The sequence below is a fragment of the Oncorhynchus keta genome, chromosome 24 (genome assembly GCF_023373465.1).
Source record: "Oncorhynchus keta strain PuntledgeMale-10-30-2019 chromosome 24, Oket_V2, whole genome shotgun sequence".
Taxonomy (NCBI): Eukaryota; Metazoa; Chordata; class Actinopteri; order Salmoniformes; family Salmonidae; genus Oncorhynchus; species Oncorhynchus keta.
The window spans coordinates 45493210-45520679 of NC_068444.1; the positions used below are offsets into that span (position 1 = coordinate 45493210).

Genomic DNA, 27470 nt, shown 5'->3' on the forward strand with positions numbered 1-27470 from the left:
TTGTCCTGTTGTAGGAGGAAATTGGCTCCATTTAAGCGCTGTCCACGGGATATGGCATGGCATTGCAAAATGATGGAGTGATAGCCTTCCTTCTTCAAGATCCCACTTTACCCTGTACAAATCTCCCACTTTACTACCACCAAAGCACCACCAAACCATCACATTGCCTCCGTCATGCTTGACAGATGGCATCAAGCACTCCTCGAGCATCTTTTCATTTTTTCTGCGTCTCATGAATGTTCTTCGTTGTGATCCAAACACCTGAAACTTAGATTCGCCTGTCCATAATACTTTTTTCCAATCTTCCTCTCTCCAGTGTCTGTGTTCTTTTGCCCATCTTAAATATTTTATTTTTATTGGCCAGTCTGAGATATGGCGTTTTCTTTGCAACTCTGCCTAGAAGGCCAGCATCCTGGAGTAGCCTCTTCACTGTTGACGTTGAGACGGGTGTTTTGCGGGTATTATTTAATGAAGCTGCCAGTTGAGGACTTGTGAGGTGCCTGTTTCTCAAACTAGACACTAATTTACTTGTCCTCTTGTTCAGTTGTGCACCAGGGCCTCCCACTCTTTGTATTCTTGTTAGAACCAGTTTGCGCTGTTCTGTGAAGGAAGTAGTTTGAGATCTTCAGTTTCTTGGCAATTTCTCGCATGGAATAGCCTTCATTTCTCAGAACAATAATAGACTGACTAGTTTCAGAAGAAAGTTATTTGTTTCTGGCCATTTTGCGCCTGTAATCGAACCCACAAATGCTGATGCTCCAGATACTCAACTAGTCTAAAGGCCAGTTTTATTGCTTCTTTAATCAGGACAAAAGTTTTTCAGCTATGCTAACATAATTGCAAAAGAGTTTTCTAATGATCACTTAGCATTTTAAAATTATAAACTTGGATTAGCTAACACAATTTGCCATTGGAACACAGGAGTGTGTAAGGATCAACGCTGTGGATGAGAAACAGGTACGCGGAGTCAACATTTATTTAGGAACAGACATGAAACCAGACATGAAACCAGACATGAAACAAGACAGGCACAGCGACAGCACATGGGCAAAACAACGATATACGACAATCAATGCAGCATCGGGGAACAGAGATGGGGAACTGAACAATATAGGGGAGGTAATAAACAGGGGATTGAGACCAGGTGAGTCCAATAATACGCTGATGCACGTGATGGGGAAAGGCAGGTGTGCCTAATGCTGGGGAGCCGGGCGGGCGCCAGGGAGTGGGAGCGGGAGCAGGCGTGACAGAGTGATGGTTGCTGATAATGGGCCGCTGTACGCCTATGTAGATATTCCATAAAATATCATCCGTTTCCAATAGTCATTTACAATATTAACGATGTCTACACGGTATTTCTAATCGATTTGATGTTATTTTAATGGACAACAAAATGTGTTTTTCTTTCAAAAACAAGAACATTTCTAAGTGACCCCAAACTTTTTGAACGGTAGCGTAAGTATTTGTTCATAAATTAAATATTGCCTACGCAAGAAATCACATGACAGTACTCAGACGTAGCCTACAAACGTCAATGGAAAAGGTGAACCGTCTGTTCCACCGTAGGATCGGATCGCATAGAGCAAAATAGACTACTTGAAAGACCTTATCTGTTTACTACTGTGTAGTGGGTCCTATTAAATCAGAGATGGGACGAGTGGTCGTCTATCCAAATCTGTTGTTGGCCTATAGGCTATTTTGTGAGTAGCCTATGAAACCATCACAGTCAGAAATGGTGAGGACTGTAATTCTGCAATGATCATGGACATGAAATAAATAATAGCAAATATATTTCTATTTCAAATTGTTTTAGAATTCAAAGAATGTACTAATGGCAAATGATTGCACCTTGTTATTACATTTAGCTAGACCTACCTGTTTTTTGTTAGTAGCAAAAGGCTACTAGGCTACTTTTTTTGCCTTGCAATGCAAGACTTCAACCACTAGAAACTGTGAGTATGCATGGTCTAGAAACTGTGAGTAGGCATGGTCTAGAAACTGTGAGTACGCATGGTCTAGAAACTGTTAGTATGCATGGTCTAGAAACTGTGAGTAGGCATGGTCTAGAAACTGTGAGTACACATGGTCTAGAAACTGTGAGTAGGCATGGTCTAGAAACTGTGAGTACGCATGGTCTAGAAACTGTGAGTACGCATGGTCTAGAAACTGTGAGTACGCATGGTCTAGAAACTGTGAGTATGCATGGTCTAGAAACTGTGAGTACGCATGGTCTAGAAACTGTGAGTACGCATGGTCTAGAAACTGTGAGTACGCATGGTCTAGAAACTGTGAGTACGCATGGTCTAGAAACTGTGAGTCCGCATGGTCTAGAAACTGTGAGTCCGCATGGTCTAGAAACTGTGAGTACGCATGGTCTAGAAACTGTGAGTACGCATGGTCTAGAAACTGTGAGTCCGCATGGTCTAGAAACTGTGAGTCCGCATGGTCTAGAAACTGTGAGTCCGCATGGTCTAGAAACTGTGAGTACGCATGGTCTAGAAACTGTGAGTACGCATGGTCTAGAAACTGTGAGTACACATGGTCTAAGCAGTATAAGCACATCCCCACTTCAAGTTCAGTTTTCATAAATGCCAACTTTTGCGTGAAAGTTGGTTCACGCATGTTTTGCGGCATATTTTGTTAATTTGCAAAGTTTATAAATGATGGCTGTAACATTCAACCTTCAATACTTATGGGATGAAGATGTAACATACTCTGGCGAATTAATTACGATATTTGTGAGGAAGACTAAGGCAACAGAGAGCATGCTTTCCATCCGATCCTGCAACCTCCGCTGCATAGGCACACAGGTAGGCCATATGATCCTGCAACCTCCGCTGCATCGGCCCACAGGTAGGCCATATGATCCTGCTTGCTCTGCTGCATCGGCCCACAGGTAGGCCATATGATCCTACAACCTTCACTGCATCGGCCCACAGGTAGGCCATATGATCCTACAACCTCCGCTGCATCGGCCCACAGGTAGGCCATATGATCCTACAACCTTCGCTGCATCGGCCCACAGGTAGGCCATATGATCCTACAACCTTCGCTGCATCGGCCCACAGGTAGGCCATATGATCCTGCTTGCTCTGCTGCATCGGCCCACAGGTAGGCCATATGATCCTGCAACCTCCGCTGCATCGGCCCACAGGTAGGCCATATGATCCTGCAACCTCCGCTGCATCGGCCCACAGGTAGGCCATATGATCCTGCAACCTCCGCTGCATCGGCCCACAGGTAGGCCATATGATCCTGCTCGCTCTGAACTCCAAAGTGACAATGTGACATAATATCCCTTGTTGATATTGACTGCTAAAATGAATGACTTTCAGCTCAAAATCTAGGTGTAAAACGTTGTTTATTTATTATTTTTCTGTATCTTGCGTTTTGTAAATGCTTGATCGTTTATGGCTGTCAGTATATGCTGCATTTGCGCAGCGGTGTTCGCCCTGTGCGCGCGTGTATGTGCGTGCAATGGGGCCGCTTTGAACCACTCCTTTTTGGGGGTTGTGGATCAAAAAGTGTGAAAACCACTGAGCTAGTGAACAATTGCTGATTTGATGTACAGTTATAGGAACCGGTACAGCGCAAACGTCAAATTGTAGGGAGAGGGAATTACCATAATAATAAATATGCAGCTTCAAAAATTGTTTGGTGATCAAGAATATGAACCGTTTACTTTGCAAGCTCACCAGCAATGGTGCAAAACCCTAACCCTAACACAGGACTAACGGTATTTTGGTATGTTCAAATTGCTTGAAATTAATAATTTAGTTATGGAGCTTGAATTTTGAATTTGTTGTTCAAATGAATTGCATAATCAAAATGTGTTGTAGACAAAATAATGAAAAGGGCTGTCTGGTAGCCTCTATAAATAGACAAATATTTGTATTTGAAGAAGTTATTGCCTGAAGCCTATATATTTCTTTGACTTGACTTGAAAAAACGTGTGACTCGACTCGACTAGCTCTTAGAATGCACGACTTGGACTTGACTCAAGATTCGACCGGTTGTAATTGGACTTGGACCTTGTGACTTGAGACTTGCTCTATTCTTTCTTGTAATCTGACAACAGAATCCTAATAAAATCAAGAGACTCAAGCATGTCTGTTTGCCTTTCTCCTCCAATGGCTTCTTTGCACGCAGCCCTAAAAACCAAACCTGAAGCGATTATGACTGTATCAACCTTCAGGGAGGCAGGCAAGCTGTCCCACAGACCGATTTAACCCTTTCCTGGCGTTGGCCATTTGGGTGCAACCCTCAGCATTGAGGAAAACAGTTATTTAACTGAAACATGTACGAGATAGTATCAGCAATCTAAAATACACGTAGAATTTAGCTGCCACGTTTGTTCAATTATTTCCTGTCGACTGGACAAGCCAAATACAGAGGAAACCATTCATATATGTGATTAATTAAAAGCGAGGAAAAACGTTGAAGAAAATGGACAAGTGAAAAGCAATATTCAATTGATATCTTTATTTGTTTTGACAGAAAGACAATAAAAACATACTAATTGCAACAATAATATAAAAAGGTTTGCAGCACCACAGTGCAGTAATTCCATTCCAAACAAATACGATCTTAGTGGTTCTGCTTTCTATTAACACCTATATACAGCCTTCGACATTTTGTCGGCTACAAATCGATATAAATTATGACCTGAGTTTCTGACGTGCGCTCTGCAAACCCATAACCATGATATGGATCAACTGCACAGTTTTTTTCATGATTAAGTTTTAGATCTTGTTAAAATATGATTTTGCATAGTCATTTACAAAAATAAAAAAAGAAATACAATGGAAGTGATAAATAATTTAAAACCACGCCAGGCTTCCTTTAAATAGGCTACAGGTGATTCGACATCTCTTATGTGCTTGTGAATTTGAGACTGAGTTTTGAAATATTCCCATGGTAGGTAGCCTGCAGGAGAAATGGTTTACCCAACGTTTCAGGGAAATGCCTACTGCGCTCAACATTATCCAAAATAACCAATGTTTCACCTTTGTCAGGTCTACGTCCAAAACCGGCCTGTTTATACTTTTAGAGCTCTATAAAGTTCCGTTGATTTGGAAGGGACTCGTATTAAAACTCTAGAGTCTTTGTTAATAAGCAGCCCCAACGCTTTGCTGTGGTACTACTGGGTGGTGCACTGCGCCCGGGTGCTGTAGATGCGATCCCTGTTGGTACCAGTGGTTGTTATAATCCTCCAGGTAGGGGGGCGACGAGCTGAGGGGTGGCTGCGGGATTTGGGGCCTGCTGGGCGGGGTAGTGAGAGAGTTATTTTCCCAGACCGTCGGGGATGGCGGGGAGTTGCACGCCATGGAGTCGCTGGCGTTTGGGCTGTGGTCAAGGGGAACCTCTCCGTTCTTGTAGAGCTTCTTGAATTTGGACCTCCGGTTTTGGAACCAAATCTTGACCTGTTAGGGGAAATATTAACGTTAAGTCTAAATGTCATGTCAAAAGAGGAAAATATCATTTTCAACAAAACATTTGAATTTTAAATAGTCAAATAATCATAGTGGCCTCGGTCTAAATATAAAAGCTAGGCCTATAGGCCTACATTAATTATAAGGACATCTGGCCAAGAACACACCAAAAATAATTGCGTGAAAAAATGTGGCCAATATTCAAATGCAATGTAATAACCAATGCTTTTTTGACAATACAAACATTTGTCAATGAAAAATAGCCTATAGGCTTCCGATGTTTAATTTGGCCAGGTATGCTAGATATGAGACATTTCACTATTTGAGGACAACCTACAGAAGTCAAAGCAAGTTGTTATGAGTTAAGGGTGACTGCACTTATAATGTGTGTAATCGTCATGATATTTACCTGTGTCTGCGTCAGTCCCATTTGAGCAGCAAGTTCGGCTCTCTCGGGGAGGGCGAGGTACTGCGCTTTCTGAAAACGTCTCTGCAACGCTGCTAGTTGGTAGCTGGAGTAAATTGTTCTCGGCTTGCGGATTTTCTTTGGTTTTCCATTCACCATACGAACTTCAGGCTCGGGTTCTTCTTTCACTATAAAGAAAGAAGCAACAATTGTTTCATTAGTTCTTAGTATTAGTTATGGAAAACATTTAAACAATGTATTAATAATAATGACAATAAGTCATCATCATGATAAACTTCATGTTATTATTTTGTTAATTAATATATTATTACTATAATCTTTATTACATTGTTATAGGCTAGTTGAAGTTGCAATGGCAATGTTTTCATGAGTGGTGCAACGCTCAAATAAACGGAACAAGTCTTGATCATGCTCAACCTGCAATTAATAGCCTCAATAATCGGTCAGTGATTTGTATAATAACCCTAAATATCTGCCCAGTGATTCGCAGACAGTTGCTAGCAGTGCAATTACTAACCATAATTGTTTTACGACTACCTGTTAATAGCTGTCTATTCTTTATCAAAAGCCATCAATTAGCAGCATGGTTCCAACTTCAGTATTGTAGTTTTACTAGTAACTTGTAATAAATCCCACATTTACAAAATATAAAATGTAACAATTTAAATGAATGTCTGAAACCCAAATATGACTTTTCAACCTTACAATGTTTTCGCTATCTCTGCTATCTCATTCTATTTCTTTCAGCTGTAACAGTCTACCAGTATAGATTACACCAATGCAAATGTTTCTCGATTGAGCGGGCCTATATAATATAAAACTTCCCAAGACACTACCCTAATGTTTTTCCAGAGTATGCATGCATTCGTCTCTCTCTCTCTCTTTACACATACAACGAAACAGGAACAATATAACACAGAAATCATTCAAATATGTTTAAGTATTTACCTGAGCTTTGAGGCGAAGCCTGCAGATGATCTCTGTTGTAATGTCCATATTGTCTGTAGGAATTTGTGTAAGGATATTCAGACTTGGTGGGATAAACTCCTGCACCACCCATTCCATTCAGGTTAAATTGGTGATGGTAGGCATTCATTTGTTGCCCGTAGGTTTGACTCTGGTAATATTCGTGATGGCTGTGAGCCGTCTGTCCGCTGTAGTAGCCCATGTCCGTGACTGAGGACTCGGGGAGAGTCGGAGAGTCCTTGGAGCTCGGATGGCAACTCATAGATCCGGGGAGATCGGTCAAAATGCTCGCTACCTTCTTCTCATAAGTCTGTCCGCTCATCATGGGTCGCAGCCCTCCAAAGAAAATAAAGTCCACGATAATTCGTAAACACAGGACGTTTGTGTAGTAGTGTTCAAAGAAATCGCAGTGAATAGATGTAGTCAGTCGTGCCCTGAACGCAAGTCCTTGGAGAGCAAGTCCTTCTCAAACTCTCCTAGCTGTAGTAACTCGATTGTGGCAGCACTCTACACCAGTGAAACTGAATTATAGAGTGCTGGGATGGATGCTGCGTTCTCATTGGCTCCAGTCAATCCTTTTTTTAAACATTTTTTTTTTATCTCTCCCTCTTGCCCTCAAGGCGAAATGGTGGCGCTCAATAAATCCTACCCTTGGACTAAAGTGCCAAAACACACATGTCTTCTGGCGCTCCAGGTTTGTCTTTTCAACCTGGACCCAGGGGTAGATGTAACATAGCAAATGTAAATCCACAACACTCCAATTAGTATGATTTGTTACCTTTCATATGGTATGTATTAATTTGTGGATGTCCCCATCATCCATTTCGTATGATATAATACGAATGACAATTTGCATGATATGTTACCAATTGCAAGTATTACAATATGTTATGAATTGCAATTTGTACAATATGTTAAGAATTTGCCAAATGTATAATATGTTACAAATTCCAATTTTTTGTGGCTAAAGTTAGCTAACATTAGTGTTATCCACCTGGCTATGTGGCTAATGTTAGCTAGGCTAGGGGTTGGGGTTAGGACTTAGGTGAAGGATATGCTAACATGCTAAATAGTTGAAAAGTAGCAAAAAATTAGTAAGTAGTTGCATACTAAGATACTAATTAGCTAAAATTCAAAAGTTGTCTGTGATGAGATTTGAACATGCAACCTTTATCTTTGAGTAACATGTCCACCCATACTTTTGTTTTTGCCTTAAGTAACCCATTGTCATATGTAACCTTACCAAACATAACATATCATACTCATTTGAATGTCCTGGATTTACGTTTACTATTTTATATCTAGTCTATGAGACCAGGCGTGTCTTTTAAAGACAATTTAGAGTTATTTAGCTGTTAACAGCATCACTCAAAAGCATATAACTACAAACAAACTTTGCACGGATTCTCCAGTGATCCTGTGCTTTGTTTGAAATGGAGCTCACTAGTACTGACACTCTTATGGCCTACTACTTATCCCACTGTAGCCAGAACGTCTGTCTCATTCCTTGTCCTTATTCTTGAGAAGAGCTAAGATACAGAGTTAAAGCTACTTATTCAAAGCCGCCAAACTGTGCCCTTAGCCTATTCATTCTAATTCAACATTCAGAAGTGTCCTAGGACAGTGAGCTTGGGGTGAAAGAGATCGAAATGATAAGAAAACCATTCCACTGAATGGCTTTGGGGTGAATTCTTTTCTTTTGTTGTGTGTGTGTTTTCCAAAATCTATTGAAAACAAACCAACAAAACTGTAAGGCCTACTGTAATTGTCATGCTTAATGAAAGGAGTGCTCATCGATTCGGTCTCAAAAATGATGTGAAGTAGGTGTATGAAGTAACACTACATCCAGATTCTGTAGAGTTTATTTTCATCATCCATGGTCATTATGTGAAGGCCATAGGCTACCCCAAGGTGTTAGTAAGTTTGAAAACCAATTATATTCTTTGCCATTTTTTTTATATAACAAAAAAACACATATAGTGCATGTTCACTTCTGCTCTTGCAAGTCATATAAGAGTGAAAGGTATAGAAAATGTCTTATTTAAAAAAAAAAAAAGTTTTATGTTTTATTATATTTTTTAATTTTTATTTTTTACATACAGTTTACACTGCTCCGTAGTGTTTGGTTTTATGATTGTGATAAAAGTTGAGGTGCTAACATAAAAACACTTACTTTTTACCAGACTATAGTGACACCATTCATCTCTATGCATTCATACTCCTGTCGGTGTTACTCACATAAGATATGCATATATATATTTTTTTACATATGTTACTCAGGCAGTCCAGTCCAAGCCTAACATTTTCCTCAAATGAATTCCTCCAAGTACAGTATTACATTGCATTTTCAGTACAACACATTGAACCACACTAGTTAAAGAACGAGGTTATACTACCCCCTTGTGGTGTATTCATGGAAGGTGCAGCAGTAGATGCAAACTGTCGTAACTGGGGGGAGGGGGGAAGTAATTCATTCGTTTATAAAGCTGCTTCTGGGAAACTCGTCACAAGAGAAGATTACATTGTGTAACTTGACTTTGTTAATTCTTTGCTCACCATTTACAGAAAAATGTATATAATAAAAAAAAATGCATAGAAAATAGCATAAAAAACACTATAAAAAAAAAACAATACATGGCATGTATAGAATACAGGACACTTAGACACATATATCAGGACATTCTTTTCATGATGGAAAACTGAACAAATTAAAAATGTATTGTTAAAAGAGATCACATTATAAACTATTAGCAGTAGAGTGGAATTCTCAGGCGCTTCGTACGGTCAGGATGACACAACAGTTTGTGGCTGTTTCTCAGGAGCCTAGTGGTGTAATCACCTTTTTTTGTAGGGAGCAGGTTGTGCTCCCTGTTTAAGAGTGTGTCTGTCCTTCACCAGATGCATTGCAGCCTGCTCTCACCTTGACTTTCGCATGTGTGACTGCAATTTTGCAATAGAATGACACCACATGCTTTATTGGGGTGAAATAAATGAATATATTTGGCCATTTTGAGAAGTAGGCCTAAAGATAATTACTTCTTAAGGCCTCTTCGTCCCACAGCTTGTGCCCCATGAGAAACCCATCTCTTCCAGCTCAGCCACCTGTCTGTCGCCATGTTGCTTTTGGCCTGCCTTGCTTGTGCTTTCCAATTGGTGTCAATCTGGGCCGTTTCTGCATTCATGGTAATTGCTGCACATGTCGGCTCAATCGTAAATGACCTTTACATTCAAATCAAGCAATAAATGTGGATCTTCCGCGATTCGGATTGAATCTAGACCTAAATGTTACAATTGGGTATTTAAAAACTGAAATGTTTGATTCTGATCCTCTGGATAGGGATCAGATTTGGTCATTCAATCTGTCCTGTACAATTTTTTTAAAATCGCGTTGGTACTGTTTTCACAAGTATAGTGCTGAATTTTCGAAACTCTTAGCACGAAACTCAAAACTGGTAACACTTGCAACACAGATCGTCTTACATTCAATACCTTTCATTGTGCATTCATTTAGTTTGCAAACATCTTTCACCACACAACACTGATCACACAACCACACAACACTGATCCAAAATCTAAGTTTACTGTGAAATATAATAAGTACAGTGGTTTAATTGCCAAACACAACAAAATTATATCTTCTCAATTGAGTCATTTTAATTAAAAGTTAATCCAATAGCAACACATAAATTTCCCCTTGACTGTAGTATGTTACAGTATTGTAAATTACACTGTTTTCACATTAGGCAATACATGTGCAGAACCCATTAAATGGCTAAAGAGTAGAGCATTGTAGTAGTCCAATCTTGAAGTGACAAAAGCATGGATTCGGTTTTTAGCATCATTTTTGGACAAAAAGTTAGATTTTTACAATGTTACGAAGACGGAAAGAAGCTGCTCTTGAAATATTTTTGATATGTTAGTCAAAAAAGAGATCAGGGTCCAGAGGAACGCAGAGGTCCTTCAGTTTTAATTGAGACGACTGTACAACCGTCAAGATTATTTGTCAGCTCAAATAGCAGATATCTTTGTTTTTTGAGACCTAGAACTAGCCTCTCTGTTTTGTCCGAATTTAAAAGTAAACAATTTGCCGACATCCACCTCCTTATGTCTAAAACTCAGACTTCCAGTGTAAGTGATTTTGAGGCTTCATCATGTTTCATTGAAGTTGCAAGATCGAAAGGTTGCAAGATCGAAAGGTTGCAAGATCGAATCCCCGAGCTGAAAAGGTAAAAATCTGTCGTTCTGCCCCCGAACAAGGCAGTTAACCCACTGTTCCTAGGCCGTTATTGAAAATAAGAATTTGTTCTTAACTGACTTGCCTAGTTAGATAAAGGTAAAACATTTTTTTTAAATGCACAGCTGTGAAAATTTGACAATGTGTTTCCAAATGACATCCCCAAGAGGAATAATATATAGTGAAAACAATAGTGGTTCTAAATCGGAACCTTGAGGAACACCGAAATGTACCATTTATTTTTCAGAGGACAAACCATCCAGGGTCCAGTAGGCAGCTGGAAGGTTTAGATGCCATTCTTTTTTTAGTGAATGTGTCGAGCGATACAGGATTAAATAACTAGAATGTCTCCATTTATCCGAGGTCCTGGCTGTTCTGTGCAGACTCAGGACAACTGAGTTTTGGAGAAATACGCATATTCAAAAGAGGAGTCCATAATTTGCTTTCTAATGATCATGATCTTTTTGTCGAAGAAGTTCATGAATTCATCACTGCTGAAGTGAATTCCATCCTCACTTGGGGAATGCTGCCCTTTTTGTGCATTCATTTTGTTAGAATTCTTTCACCACACGACCACACTGTTTTCACATTAGGCAGTACACTTGCACTACCCATTAAAATTGACTGAACAAATTTCCATCCCATGTGTGATCAAATGTGAGATCATTGAATTTAAAAAACAACATTTATTTAATCTATATTTAACTAGGCAAGTCAATTAAGAACAGGTTCTTATTTACAATGACGGCCTACACACAAAATGTGCTTAGAGACATAGTTCACAATGTAATCAAATGAAAGAAATGAAAGAAACATGTTTAGCAGGAACTAGTTTGCATCAAGCCTGTCTTGAGCATTTGGCCATAGGTTCTCATCAAAATCGCAGCAAACATCCTCATTGTTCATACACCTGGGGAAAAACCTTTTGGCATGGCAAATTCAACCTGACATAGTTCTGAATTGAAATCATTGCATGCCTCGTCCTTGGCCTGAAGGAGGGTGGTACGCTCATGGGGATGGCAATGATACATATTTCATCTGTATTGTATTTTACAGTATTGCATTGTACTTATGTATTGTAGAGTTAATCTACCTGGCTCAGTTAATAAGAGCACTAGCAACACCAGAGTTCTGGGTTCAATTCCCACTGGGGTCACACACTAAAATGTGTGGACTGTTGTGTCACTTTGGATAAAAGTATCTGCTACATAAATGGCATATATTACAGTATTGTAGTACTGTATTGGCTTATGCAATTTTAGTATAAGCAAAAAGACCCCATAAACTTCATTTTGTATACATGTTTATTAATGTATAGGGGATGCATTTCTTTCTTAATGGACTTTCTGGATTATTTGCATATTGGTATTGATATTATATTTGTGCACTGTAGTAGAAGTAGAACAATACATTTCACTGCACCTGCTGCAACATCTGCTAGAGTTGTGAAAATGTACCACATGCTTGTGAAAATGTACCACATGCTTGTGAAAATGTACCACATGCTTGTGAAAATGTACCAAAGTGATTACAAAAACTGCAATCAGGATTAAATGTTGTTTTTCAATATTTCAGAACTCAAAGGAACTGATTACGATAGTTTTGATGCCGCAAATCAGGATTATGTTGATCCCACTGGAAGGTTGGATTCAGGGGGTTTTACTGTATCACAAACCCGAGAAATGTCAATGTAACTAAGATGGGGAGGTTTTAAAAAACATTGTGTTATATTGACTGCAGTATAGGTATGGGGTCAGTTATTATATTGAGAAGTGTCAAGTAAAAGCATGTAATAACTTATAAGTGATATTCCGCCTCTATTATTTTTTATCTTAGTTTTAAATAATGTAGTTTACTCATCTTTGTTTACCTGACAATGTAGAAGTAGTAACATAACCTGTCCAGTAGATGGCAAGGTGTAGGCCTATTCAAAGCTCTGATCTTGATATTGTAATATCTGGATCAGAATGATCATATCTGATCCTTAATTGAAAACCTCTCTCACAATAATCAGAATCTACAGCACACCCAATCCTAGTCAGAATCTACAGCACACCCAATCCTAGTCAGAATCTACAGCACACCCCAATCCTAGTCAGAATCTACAGCACACCCCAATCCTAGTCAGAATCTACAGCACACCCAATACTAGTCAGCATCTACAGCACACCCAATACTAGTCAGAATCTACAGCACACCCAATCCTAGTCAGAATCTACAGCACACCCCAATCCTAGTCAGAATCTACAGCACACCCAATCCTATATCAGAATCTACAACACACCCAATCCTAGTCAGAATCTACAGCACACCCAATCCTAGTCAGAATCTACAGCACACCCAATCCTAGTCAGAATCTACAGCACACCCAATCCTAGTCAGAATCTACAGCACACCCAATACTAGTCAGAATCTAGAGCACACCCAATCCTAGTCAGAATCTACAGCACACCCAATCCTAGTCAGAATCTACAGCACACCCAATACTAGTCAGAATCTACAGCACACCCAATCCTAGTCAGAATCTACAGCACACCCAATCCTATGTCAGAATCTACAGCACACCCAATCCTATGTCAGAATCTACAGCACACCCAATCCTATGTCAGAATCTACAGCACACCCAATCCTATGTCAGAATCTACAGCACACCCAATCCTAGTCAGAATCTACAGCACACCCAATAAAGTGAAGGTACTGGAGGCAAAATGCAAAACTGGAGAAACAGGAAAAAGTCTCTGCACACTTCCAGTCACATGCAATGAGATTACAGAACAACACTGTAGTGATATAGACCATCCAACAGGTGGTATAGACGTCACATTATTTTGCTTTACATACCCCTGTCTCGCACGCACATGCACACAAACACACAATGACGTCAAGGACCTCAGCCACCCGAGATATGGCCTGTTCACCTGCTATCATCTTGAAGGCGGAGAGTGTACAGGTGCATCAAATATGGGACAGAGAGACTGAAAAACAGCTTCTATTTCCAGGCCATCCGACTGTTAAATAGTCACCACGAGCTGGCCTCGCCGAGTACTCTACCCTACACCTTAGAGACTGTTACTAACCGGCTACCACCAGGTACTCCACCCTGCACCTTAGAGACTGTTACTAACCGGCTACCACCAGGTACTCTACCCTACACCGTAGAGACTGTTACTAACCGGCTACCACCAGGTACTCTACCCTGGACCTTAGAGACTGTTACTAACCGGTTACCACCAGGTACTCTACCCTGCTACTAAGAGACTGTTATTAACCCGCTACCACCAGGTACTCTACCATGCACCGTAGAGACTGTTACCAACCGGCTACCACCAGGTACTCTACCCTGCACCGTAGAGATTGTTACTAACCGGCTACCACCAGGTACTCTACCCTTCACCTTCACCTCTACCCTGCACCTTTTTATTTTATTTTTTCAATTTCACCTTTATTTAGCCAGGTAAGCTAGTTCAGAACAAGTTCTCATTTACATCTGCGACATGTCCAAGATAAAGTAAAGCAGTGCGACACAAAAAACAACACAGAGTTACATGGAATAAACAAGCGTACAGTCAATAACACAATAGGAAAAAATAAGAAAGTCTATAAACAGTGTGTGCAAATGGCGTGAGGAGGTAAGGCAATTAATATGCCATAGTAGCGAAGTAATTACAATTTAGCAAATTAACACTGGAGTGATAGATGAGCAGATTATGATGTGCAAGTAGAAATACTAGTGTGCAAAAGAGCAGAAAAGTAAATAAAATCAATATGGGGATGAGGTAGGTAGATTGGGTGGGCTATTTACAGATGGGCTATGTACAGCTTTTTGCCATTCTCAGTGCAGGAGGTACATAATACTGTCACGTTCTGACCTTTATTTCCTTTGTTTTGTCGTTATTTAGTATGGTCAGGGCGTGAGTTGGGGTGGGCAGTCTATGTTTGTTTATTTCTATGATTTTGGGATATCTATGTTTCGGCCTAGTATGGTTCTCAGAGGCAGGTGTCGTTAGTTGTATTCATAGTGTTCAGTTTATGTTTTTAATTAAACAACCATGGACACTTACCATCTGCGCATTGGTCCTCCGATCCTTCTCGCTTCTCCTCCTCGGACGAAGAGGAGGAGGAAAACCCTTACAAATAAAGCCCTGAAATGCTTATATCAGAGAAAGCCTGCAGGTCCTGATCATCTTGATCCCTACTTTTTAAAACTGGGAGCTGATTTCATAGCTGAACTACGTACATATCTGTTCAATCGAACCCTGGAATGTAATGAAATCCCAAGGACCTGGAAATCAGCATTTGTCCTACCACTTTTAAAAGGGGGAGATCCAACTCTTTTAAACAATTATAGGCCAATCTCAAAGCTGTCACCCCTGGCAGAAAATACTTGAAACCCTTGTTAGAGAACAGCTAAAATCATTTTTTATATACTAACTCTATTTTATCAATGTACCAATCGTGTTTCAGGAAGAAGCATAGCACAATTACAGCAGCCATGAAGGTTTTAAAGGATATCACTGAAGCCCTTGATAAAAAAAAAACAGCACTGTGTCTCACTTTTGATTGACCTCTCTATTGTTTTTGATACAGTTGATCATGCTATACTGAGGTAAAGATTGTCGAGTGTAGGTATTTCGGCTCAGGCAGTTGCATGGTTTGCTAATTATCTGTCTGATAGAACTCAGTGCACTTAATTTGATGGGCTTATGTCTGTTAAATTGTCTGTCTGTAATGGTGTGCCCCAGGGCTCTGTACTTGGTCTCGTCTCATTCAGTATTTATATAAATCATTTAGACAAAAATATGCAAAATGCGCAACTTCACTTTTATGCTGATGATATTGTTATTTATTGTTGTGCCTCATCTCTCACAAAAGCTTTCCAGATTTGCAAACGGCCTTTTATACTGTTCAACATACCTTGTGTCAATTAAAGCTTATCCTCAATGCTGACAAAACTAATGGTGTTTTCTAAAGCAAGAAATAGACCTCTTAACCTTTCACCCATTACTACCTGTCAGGGCAAGGAGATTGAGGCTGTAACCTCATATAAATATCTTGGAATTTCAAATGATGACGGCCTCTCTTTTCAATTTCATATTCAACAACTTACAAAAAAGTTTAAGCTGAAGTTGGGATTTTATTTTATGAATAAGGCCTGTTTTTCATTTGAAGCCAGATGGAGGCTTGTAATATCAGCTACATTTATGCCTTTACTAGACTATGGAGATATTTTATATTTGAATGCTTCCACTAAGTGTTTGAGATCAATTTACCCCCTTTACCATGGAGCATTGAGATGTACTTTTGTACTGCAAAACCCTTACGCACCACTGCACTTTATATACCAGGGTTGGCTGGCCTTCTTTAGTCACTCGTAGGCTCAGTCACTGGTATACTTGTATTTACAAAGCCATTTTGGGTTTACTACCTTTTTTATTTGTGCATTTTTATTGTTCAGAAATGTGGTGGGTACTCTCTTCGTTCGCAGAACTTTATCCTGCTAACTTGCTAACTGTTCCAAATGTCCGAACTGAATTTGGTAAAAGGGCTTTCATGTACTCTGCACCATCGGCTTGGAGGGCCTTACAAAATACTTTTAAACTCGAAGAAGTTCATCATTGATGAATGATGTTGAGGCTGATTTCTTGACCCGTTAATGTTTTTAATGAGCTGTTTAATGACTTCGTTATACTCCTGTGATTTCTATGGTTTTTACTAGATTACTTGTAGTTTTTCATGTTGTCTGTCTTTAATTGTGTAAATGACTTCCATGAATTTGAAACAAAAGCTTGAGGAGCCTGGGGATCAGACTCCAGAGCCCTTTATTTGTGTTGTGTGAATGAGGTGGTTGGCTTTCAACACTTATCAATTGGTTTGTGCAGGCTGAAGTATGGTGCATTCGGATGCTATCAGACACTTGAACATTTGTAACAAGCATGGCAACATGCATTTGTTGCTACGCCTCTGTAATTACAGACTGCAATTACCACCAGCTACATGTTGTTAGTACAGTGTAACTATGAATTATTACAATTGAATTACGATACTTATCACAGTGTACTTACATACTGTATGTAATTACGTTGTAATATGGACCCCTTAAAATGAAGCATTGGCATCTCTTCTCTATGTCTTCTACAGTTTGACCACCAAGCCATGCTCAACATCACTCTCAGATACTCTGGCGTGCGCTCCCAGGTACATCCACCAGAGGGTGACAAAGGGTTGGGTGAAGTCTGACAATTGACAGGTCCATTGACTTTAATTGCTCTATCAACTATGTTCTGTACATACAGGTAATAGTGTCATAATGCCAACTGATATTTACTCCTGAGGTGTTGAACTGTGGCACCCTCTATAACCACTGTGGTTATTACTAGACCCTGCTGGTCATCTAAGAAAGTTTGAACGTCTTGAAGAACGATCTGGCATAAATGGCCATGTCCTCTTTTCATCTCCAGAAGAGGACTGGCCACCCCTCGGAGCCTGGTTCCTCTCTAGGTTTCTTCCGAGCTACACTGCTTTTTCTCGTGATGTTGTGGGGGAAGAGACCCAAATAAACTGGATCACATTACAGAACATTTAGATATCAATTATTTATGTAGAATAGACATGCTTTGTAGTCACACAGAATGAGGAAACCCGTAAGCTCTGTATACATTGTCATATCTATATCTGTTCTGTTGCCATGTGTTTTTCCTGTGGTGGCTGTGATACCACCGTTCTACCACCAGGTGCCAGTGGAGGGAGAGCCTCTGGGTGCGCTGGGGACCCTGGCCATGGAGTTTGAGTGGCCCCACGAGGTGACCAATGGGAAGTGGCTTCTCTACCTGACTGAGATCATCACCAAAGGAACAACTGAGACACACTGTGTCCCTCCAGGGGACATTGTCAATCTGCTCAACCTCACGGTGAGTTATGAGTCTATAAGAGGCCACAGAAACAGGTGCTAATTTCTAGTGACTTTTGAGAAAAGGACACAGACAAATCTTAACATACAAATGGGACAATTTACAAGGCTAAGGGGGCCTTGCAGAGGGGCACTTACTCTGGTACAGTCTAATCAGTCTTTGGGCCATGGCCATTCATACTGTACTGAATACCAGTCTGACTGTTAATGTGGATATATTCAATTAAACAACCATTTTGTACTCTTTCTCTGCCCCTGCCAGGTTGTTACTAATGCTGCTCTGCATAATATATGGTTTTAAACATAATGTCATATTTTCAACTTATAATACAGTTATTATACTGTAATAATAACCATCAACACGCACAGTTCAAAACTGTTTTAATTATAAAAAGGTCAAACTGAAATGAATCAATCTCCACTCCACAATTATCAAAAATAAAATATCATCGTGGCCGACTCTCTCCTGCATTAAGTTCACACATGCAATACACCCTCGAGACCATTCATGATCATTCAGTCTATGAACTAGGAGCTTGGAGAGGCACTTCTCACTCACTGTCTTACCTGTTGGTTTGTAGCCTCTCTCTCTCAAACTGTCTGTCCATGGGTATCATCAAGTCTGCCTCTCCTCCAGAGAAGCCCCTCGCGCGACACACGGAACCGGTCGGCTGTGGGCGGGATCGCGAGGCTTTCCAAACAGACAAGCGATGGGCAGAGCGGGGATTATATAGCTCAGTGGGTTTGTGTTGGGCTTGTTGTTGATAGAAATGCCATGAATTGAACTGACATGATTCTTTAGAATCAGAGAGGCATGTTTGTTATAGATAATGCATTTCTATCTGAATGTTGCCCAATGTTATGTCCGTCCTCCAGCTGAACAGGGAACTAGAACCAACAATTATGGATAAACTGACAAGATAGCTAGCATTTTTGTTTTGCCATATTAGCATTGACATGAAATCAGTCAAAACGCCTCAAAACAAGACATGGTATCAATAACAAGATGAAATGAGCTGAAACGAGACACTTACGATTCCCCAAATGGCAATTTCTCGTCATTTTTGCAAGCAATTTGGCCATCTAGAATCACAACAACATTACATTTACATTTACATTTAAGTCATTTAGCAGACGCTCTTATCCAGAGCGACTTACAAATTGGTGCATACACCTTATGACAACCAGTGGAACAGCCACTTGCATCTAAATCTTGTTGGGGGGGGGGAGAAGGGGGTGAGAAGGATTACTTACCCTTACTTACCCTATCCTAGGTATTCCTTGAAGAGGTGGGGTTTCAGGTGTCTCCGGAAGGTGGTGATTGACTCCGCTGTCCTGGCGTCGTGAGGGAGTTTGTTCCACCATTGGGGGCCAGAGCAGCGAACAGTTTTGACTGGGCTGAGCGGGAACTGTACTTCCTCAGTGGTAGGGAGGCGAGCAGGCCAGAGGTGGATGAACGCAGTGCCCTTGTTTGGGTGTAGGGCCTGATCAGAGCCTGGAGGTACTGAGGTGCCGTTCCCCTCACAGCTCCGTAGGCGAGCACCATGGTCTTGTAGCGGATGCGAGCTTCAACTGGAAGCCAGTGGAGAGAGCGGAGGAGCGGGGTGACGTGAGAGAACTTGGGAAGGTTGAACACCAGACGGGCTGCGGCGTTCTGGATGAGTTGTAGGGGTTTAATGGCACAGGCAGGGAGCCCAGCCAACAGCGAGTTGCAGTAATCAAGACGGGAGATGACAAGTGCCTGGATTAGGACCTGCGCCGCTTCCTGTGTGAGGCAGGGTCGTACTCTGCGGATGTTGTAGAGCATGAACCTACAGGAACGGGACACCGCCTTGATGTTAGTTGAGAACGTCAGGGTGTTGTCCAGGATCACGCCAAGGTTCTTAGCGCTCTGGGAGGAGGACACAATGGAGTTGTCAACAGTGATGGCGAGATCATGGAACGGGCAGTCCTTCCCGGGAGGAAGAGGAGCTCCGTCTTGCTGAGGTTCAGCTTGAGGTGGTGATCCGTCATCCACACTGATATGTCTGCCAGACATGCAGAGATGCGATTCGCCACCTGGTCATCAGAAGGGGAAAGGAGAAGATTAATTGTGTGTCGTCTGCATAGCAATGATAGGAGAGACCATGTGAGGTTATGACAGAGCCAAGTGACTTGGTGTATAGCGAGAATAAGAGAGGGCCTAGAACAGAGCCCTGGGGGACACCAGTGGTGAGAGCGCGTGGTGAGGAGACAGATTCTCGCCACGCCACCTGGTAGGAGCGACCTGTCAGGTAGGACGCAATCCAAGCGTGGGCCGCGCCGGAGATGCCCAACTCGGAGAGGGTGGAGAGGAGGATCTGATGGTTCACAGTATCGAAGGCAGCCGATAGGTCTAGAAGGATGAGAGCAGAGGAGAGAGAGTTAGCTTTAGCAGTGCGGAGCGCCTCCGTGATACAGAGAAGAGCAGTCTCAGTTGAATGACTAGTCTTGAAACCTGACTGATTTGGATCAAGAAGGTCATTCTGAGAGAGATAGCGGTAGAGCTGGCCAAGGACGGCACGCTCAAGAGTTTTGGAGAGAAAAGAGAGAAGGGATACTGGTCTGTAGTTGTTGACATCGGAGGGATCGAGTGTAGGTTTTTTCAGAAGGGGTGCAACTCTCGCTCTCTTGAAGACGGGAGGGACGTAGCCAGCGGTCAGGGATGAGTTGATGAGCGAGGTGAGGTAAGGGAGAAGGTCTCCGGAAATGGTCTGGAGAAGAGAGGAGGGGATAGGGTCAAGCGGGCAGGTTGTTGGGCGGCCGGCCGTCACAAGACGCGAGATTTCATCTGGAGAGAGAGGGGAGAAAGAGGTCAGAGCATAGGGTAGGGCAGTGTGAGCAGAACCAGCGGTGTCGTTTGACTTAGCAAACGAGGATCGGATGTCATCGACCTTCTTTTCAAAATGGTTGACGAAGTCATCTGCAGAGAGGGAGGAGGGGGGGGGGGAGGATTCAGGAGGGAGGAGAAGGTGGCAAAGAGCTTCCTAGGGTTAGAGGCAGATGCTTGGAATTTAGAATGGTAGAAAGTGGCTTTAGCAGCAGAGACAGAGGAGGAAAATGTAGAGAGGAGGGAGTGAAAGGATGCCAGGTCCGCAGGGAGGCGAGTTTTCCTCCATTTCCGCTCGGCTGCCCGGAGCCCTGCTGGCTTCTGCCCCAAGGAAACGCACACGTCGGTTTCATGAGATGCCAGCTAACCCATATATAGAAATGCATCGATTGACTACAGTCATTTTTTGCCAAATTTATTTTATAACAGACGCCTTAATGCACACTTTTACATTACATTATGTGAGCTAAACATAACAATAACAAGGCTTCAAAGCCTCTCAATGGCCAATACATAGCATCAGCAATCCAGGGTTTCTACACATCATTGTTATAGAACAGCGGGCTGACTTTTTGATGACACTTTCCAAATTGTACAAACATACAGGGCATTCGGGAAGTATTCAGACCCCTTGACTTTTTCCACATTTTGCTACGTTGCAGCCTTATTCTAAAAGGGATCAAAATATTTCCCCTCATCAATCTGCACACAATACCCCATAATGACAAAGGCGAAAACAGGTTTTTAAGACATTTTTGTGTGCTTAGGGTCGCTGTCCTGTTGGAAGGTGAACCTTCACCTCAGTCTGAGGTCCTGAGCGCTCTGGAGCAGGTTTTCATCAAGGATCTCTCTGTACTTTGCTCCATACATCTTTCCCTCGATCCTGACTAGTCTCCCAGTCCCGTCTCCCAGTCTAGCATAAAGGCCTGATTGGTGGTACTGCAGAGATGGCTGTCCTTCTGGAAGGACACGTGTTCCAGCAGCGGAGGCCTCTTCAAAATAAAGGTCCCTCAACTAAATCTGGTGACTTCTCTTGCAATGGTTTTATTTGATTTATCTAACATCATCTATGTTTACACCCACAGATAATCACCAATATTTGGAATAAGGAATACTATTTGGAACAAAACACCCAATGAAACCAGACTTGGACCTGACTCACAAGTCTAAAATAGGCTAAATATGAATTATGTCTGGTCTGCACAAAGATAGACTGAAAAGGTCAATGATATTTTAGGAAGTTATGCAGGGGTTGTCTTTATTTCCATACCACTAATTATGTGATGCGATGTTGTTCTCCCCCCACCTCCTCTCCTTTTTGTCTCTTCCTCTCATCACTTTTTCTCTCTTATTCCCCCTCTCTTCCTCTCCCATCTGTCCCTCTCTCTCTCCCCAGTTGTCCGAGAACAGGAGCAAGCGTCCCAAACGAGGGGTGGAGGATGATCAACCTCATATCATCGAGCCGCAGGCAGCCATTACTGTGCTGACACGTCGCAAAGAAACCTATCTACTGGTGAGGACAGGAGATTAGAATAATTAACCATTAGTCCATGATCTATTCATTCTGATACTGAATATAACATAATATCTAGACAGATGTATGGTCAATTAGAGGCTATAGACACAACGTTGGTGAGCTTTCACTTAATTCTGAGCTTGTCTGTGTTGTGAAGGAATGTTCAAGGTGGACGGCCCACTGTGTGACGTTCACCTGTCCCTTGATCAACATGTCTACCTCTGCCAATATCATTGTGGGGTCAAGGGTGTGGAACAGCACTATGCTAGAGGTGAGAGGTCAGAGGTTAAAGCAATACTCTTGGACCAAAAGAGTCAAATTGCTAAGTTGTATTGCATCCAGAAGTGTCATGAACATAACTTGTTGTGTGTGTTTGGCAGGACTACAACAATGCTTTGAGGATCAAGGTTAGAGGTCAGGTCACACTGAAACTGGTGACAGACATCAAGATGGAAAGTGAGACCAGAGAGGTTAGTGCCTTGATGATAATGGTAGCTGATGATGATGATGATGATATGTAGACAAATGGTATGGATTATATGGATATTGATCATGCTATTCTTCTCCTCGCCTCTCTCTCTCTTTCACTCTCTCCATCCTCTTCCCTTTAATTTCCATCCTTCAGTTCATAGTGGACATTGACCCAGTCCTTGAAGAGGAGACACCTTACGAGGTTCCCTTGTGGATCATCATTATTGCCGCGGTAGCAGGGATCATACTGTTAGGAGTCATCAGTATCATACTATGGAAAGTGAGAACCCTAAGGACTACTTTTTGATCAATACCTACTGTATAGACTGGTTGGTTGTTTAGCAACAAAACCGACGGGTGGCAACTGTGGGGCAAAACAGACAGGGTTGGCTTAGAATGTTGACAACATGGAAAAATGAATTTTGTCTCCAATGTTTTTTGAAAACATGAACACATTTGCATAATGAGCACTTGTTGCCTCTCAAATATATCGTTACAGTTGATAGTTACACAGCTAGCACATTTTTTCCATATTAGCATTGACATGAAAAAGACAAGATGAAACTAGCCGAAACTAGCCATTTACGATTCCCAACATGGCAGTTTCTTGTCACTGTTGCTAGCCATCTGGCCATCCAGAATCACAACAACTCGTGGACTTCTGCCCCATAAAGGCGTGCACATTGTTTTGGTGATGTTGTCAGCTAACCCATCTCATCCTGTATTTGTATTCTTATTCTATATCATGTTTGAATGTATAACGGTTATGATATTGTATCTTGCATATTGCTTGCAATGCAACAGTATCCTGTCTCCCCCAATGTACCAAGGGAAAAAACATTTCTATGTAGCCTACTGTACATGTGTGAGTGCCTTTTCATATTGACTGTTTTTTTAATCAAATATGTTGTTGCACTGTACAGTGATACTCCATTACACTCAATTGTGCTAGCAGGCTAGTTTTAGCATGATACCACTATCAAATAACCTACAGTATGTATAAGTGCTGCCTCTTTAAAGACAGTGGCACTAGCTCGCTACCGCTAGCTAGCCATTAGCTTCTCCATTTAGCTCCAGTAAACTGTATCGCATGGTCCCCCAGTGTGGTTCCTTCAGGAGGGCCAGCAGGCCAAGGCCCAGAAGGCTGAGAATAAGATCCTGCCCTCAGAGGCTGACTGAGGACTACTGAGACAGGAGAGGCCCCCACTGAGGGACCATGCAATACTTCTCTAGGGCTCCTGGGTAATGCAGTCCTTTGGCCTCTGCCACTGGCAGCTTCGGGCACACTAGACGTAATGGCGTGTAGATTGTGGGATGTAGTTGGTTATAGGCAATTCATGTGTTGAACAGGAATTTGGACTTCTCCTATACTATTTTTTTCTTCACTGTCAATTCTAATGAGCTTTTATGTCACCCTTATTTTTTTAGTCTGATAGATTTTACTTTGCCTAAATTTCTCCTTGTCTTTTCAACCTCATTTACTAAGTATCTATTCTACTGCATCTCTCACTCTCTGGATGAATGTCTTTACTCTCTCTCCTCTTCAATCTGTTTTTTACTCTATGGGAAAATGTATTTCTTCTGCTGACCTACATGGTCTAATTTGGTCTAATTCCTTAGTTTAGCCTCCAGATTTTGTAATTGTTACATTTTTTTTTTAAATCAACAATTCTAAAATCAACTATATTTGAATATGGCTTTCCCTAATGTGTTGTCTGTCTTCCCAACAGCTTGGCTTCTTCAAGTGGGCCATCTACTACCAGATTATGCCAAAGTACTATGGAGTGAAAAACCGTAACGCAGAGCGCTACAAGTTCAACATTGGCTTCCAGACGGAGGATGCAGGCAAAAAGCCCTGGATCACCAACTGGACAGAGATGCAACGTTACTACTACTGAAACCCTGACCTTTGACCCTGAACTCTCGACTAGTCTCAGGAGTGAGGTGATGGAAGAACAAAAGGGTTTTTGTGATGTCACACAACTTTGACTCACTGATTCTGGAACCTTTCTCCATTGTGTGCAAGTCTCCGTAGATTTAATCAAAATATGTTGGTTATTTTTTGTGCAATGTGCCAAATATGAGTCAGAAATCACAATGTTTAAATTATTTTTGATGAAAGGAGTGTTGTACATTGTGGGTAGGGTGTGTTCAAAAATCCCAGTTTGGTTGTAAACACACGCTAATTTGATCTAATGCATATTTGCAGGATTAAAAGTTGACATTTGAAGTTTAAAGACTCTAGAAATAAATGGTAGTGCATTGTTTAGGTGAAATTTGAAGTTTAAAGACCCTGTTATTTACAGTTGATCTTGGTTGGACAGAAAGCACATTGCAGGAGTAGAGAAAGAAATGGCAGTGCATTGTTTAGGTGGCCCTGCTTGCCCTATCTATCCTCTGTATATCTACTTCTCACTATGACCGCTAAGCACTCCAGAAGGAAGACATAGAATAGCCTAGTAGTTGCTTGTTTTTATGCTCCATCTTTTGAACTAGACCATATTTGGTGATGGGATGGTTGGAGAGCACTTGAACTCTGAATAGTTGACAGAAGATGAACGCGTCACTAAATGATCCTTTATTTCACTGGACTGTGTGGTTATGACAGTAGAGCTCCGTTGCTGTTGGTCTAGTTGTAATCGTATAGAGGGAGTCATGACACAAGTGTATACTGCAGGCCTGTAACCTGCATGAGATTACTGTACGTGACTGCAATATCGGCAGGCTAGAGACAACCTACAGAGCGTGATTGAAGGGGTTTTAGGTTTTCATTTTCTCTGAGTAATTAACAAACCCTTACGGCTCTCTCCAGTCTTTACCGCTGAAGCGTTACATTGCGAGATGGTAATGTTCGATTGAACATATGCAGCGTTTACCGGGAATGCCAACGTTTACCGGGAATGCGGTGTTGGCTAACGTGGGAACATTGCCTTGACATTTCCATCATGCAGGAGCGCTGAGCCTCCGCCATACGGACTGAATAGAGCCCCAGTGTGCGAATGACTGACTGACTGAATGACCGCATTTCTCCTGAGTCATTGACCTTGTCACATTTTACTCGTGTGTTTTCTTTCACCGTTCTTTACTGCGCTTCGTGTTTGGTGGGCAGCAGAGCAGATCTCATTGTGGTCAACCTGCAGAACTAATGCCCACAGAGCAGTTCTCAGTCAACAGAGAGTAGATATTGTCTGCGTCCAAAATGGCACCCTATTCCCTACACACAGTAGTGCACTACTTTTGACCAGGGCCTGGTTTCCCGATAGCGATGGACCTTGGGCCTACAAGTGCTTTAAAATGCATTGTTCCTCCAAACAGATGCAGCATGCGATTCCCAAAACACCACACAGAAAGAACGTTGGGTAAGTGCGTCGTTGGATCATGTGTCGATACTGACAGGATTGAAAGAAAGGCAGCACTGCTCTCATATCAGCTTTCGCCATTAAAATATTACTTTAAAACTTCTTATGGCTGCAGGGGCAGTATTGAGTAGCTTGGATGAAAGGTGCCCAGAGTAAACGGCCTGCTCCTTAGCCCCAGTTGCTAATATATGCATATTATTAGTAGTATTGGATAGAGAACACTTTGGAGTTTCCAAAACTGTTTGAATGATGTCTGTGAGTATAACAGAACTCATATGGCAGGCAAAAACCTGAGAATAAATCCAAAAAGGAAGTGGGAAATCTGAGGTTGGTCGATTTACAACCCAGCCCCTATTGAATACACAGTGGGATATTGGTTATGTTGCACTTCCTAAGGGTTCCACTAGATGTCAACCGTCTTTAGAAAACTTGAATGAGGCTTCTACTGTGATGTGGGACCGGATGAGAGCTCTTTGAGTCAGTGGTCTGGCAGAGAGCCAGGTCCTGGTCATGCGCATTTCATATGATTAGCGACCTGCGTTCCAGTGCTTTTCTACAGACAATGGAATTCTCCGGTTGGAACGTTATTGAAGATAAAAACATCCTAAAGATTGATTCTATACTTAGTTTGAAATGTTTCTACGACCTGTAATATAAATATTTTTGAAGTTTTCGTCTGACGTTGGCTGGACCTGCACGAGCTTTTGGATTTGTGTACTAAACGCCCTAACAAAATTAGCTACTTGGACATAAATAATGGACATTATCGAACTAAATCAAACATTTAATGTAGAACTGGGATTCCTGGGAGTGCATTCTGATGAAGATTATCAAAGGTAAGGGAATATTAATAATGATATTTCTGTTGACTCCAACATGGCGGATACATTTTTTTTCTCCCTCGCGTCGTTCTCAGGTTATTGCATGGTTTGCTTTTTCCGTAAAGTTTTTTTAAAAATCTGACACAGCGGTTGCATTAAGGAGAGTTATATCTATGTCTAACAATTGTATTTTCATCGCCATTTATAATGAGTATTTCTGTAAAATGATGTGGCTCTCTGCAATATCACCGGATGTTTTTGGAACTAGTGAACGTAACGCGCCAATGTATACTGAGATGTTTTAAATATGAACTTTATCAAACAAAGCATACATGTATTGTGTAACATGAAGTCCCATGAGTGTCATCTGATGAAGATCATCAAAGGTTAGTGATTAATTTTATATCTATTTGTGCTTTTTGTGACTCCTCTCTTTGGCTGGAAAAATGGCTGTGTTTTTCTGTGAGTTGGTGGTGACCTAACGTAATC

The 27470-nt window shown here is 41.5% G+C and overlaps 2 protein-coding genes across 2 annotated transcripts; one reads left to right on the forward strand and one right to left on the reverse strand.

Moving 5' to 3' along the window:
- Positions 1 to 1256: 1256 nt before the first annotated feature.
- Positions 1257 to 25233, forward strand: LOC118357769 (integrin alpha-3-like). Its single transcript, XM_052478389.1, has 8 exons — positions 1257 to 1455; positions 17198 to 17254; positions 17791 to 17967; positions 22211 to 22327; positions 22488 to 22601; positions 22711 to 22800; positions 22956 to 23081; positions 24532 to 25233. Exons 2-8 carry the CDS (start codon positions 17213 to 17215, stop codon positions 24697 to 24699), a joined length of 834 nt encoding a protein of 277 aa, XP_052334349.1. The 5' UTR covers positions 1257 to 1455; positions 17198 to 17212; the 3' UTR covers positions 24700 to 25233.
- LOC118357610 (homeobox protein Dlx3b-like) lies at positions 4468 to 7319 on the reverse strand. Its single transcript, XM_035734898.2, has 3 exons — positions 6808 to 7319; positions 5842 to 6026; positions 4468 to 5423 (listed from the first exon to the last, which is right to left on the reverse strand). Exons 1-3 carry the CDS (start codon positions 7148 to 7150, stop codon positions 5109 to 5111), a joined length of 843 nt encoding a protein of 280 aa, XP_035590791.1. The 5' UTR covers positions 7151 to 7319; the 3' UTR covers positions 4468 to 5108.
- Positions 25234 to 27470: the final 2237 nt, after the last annotated feature.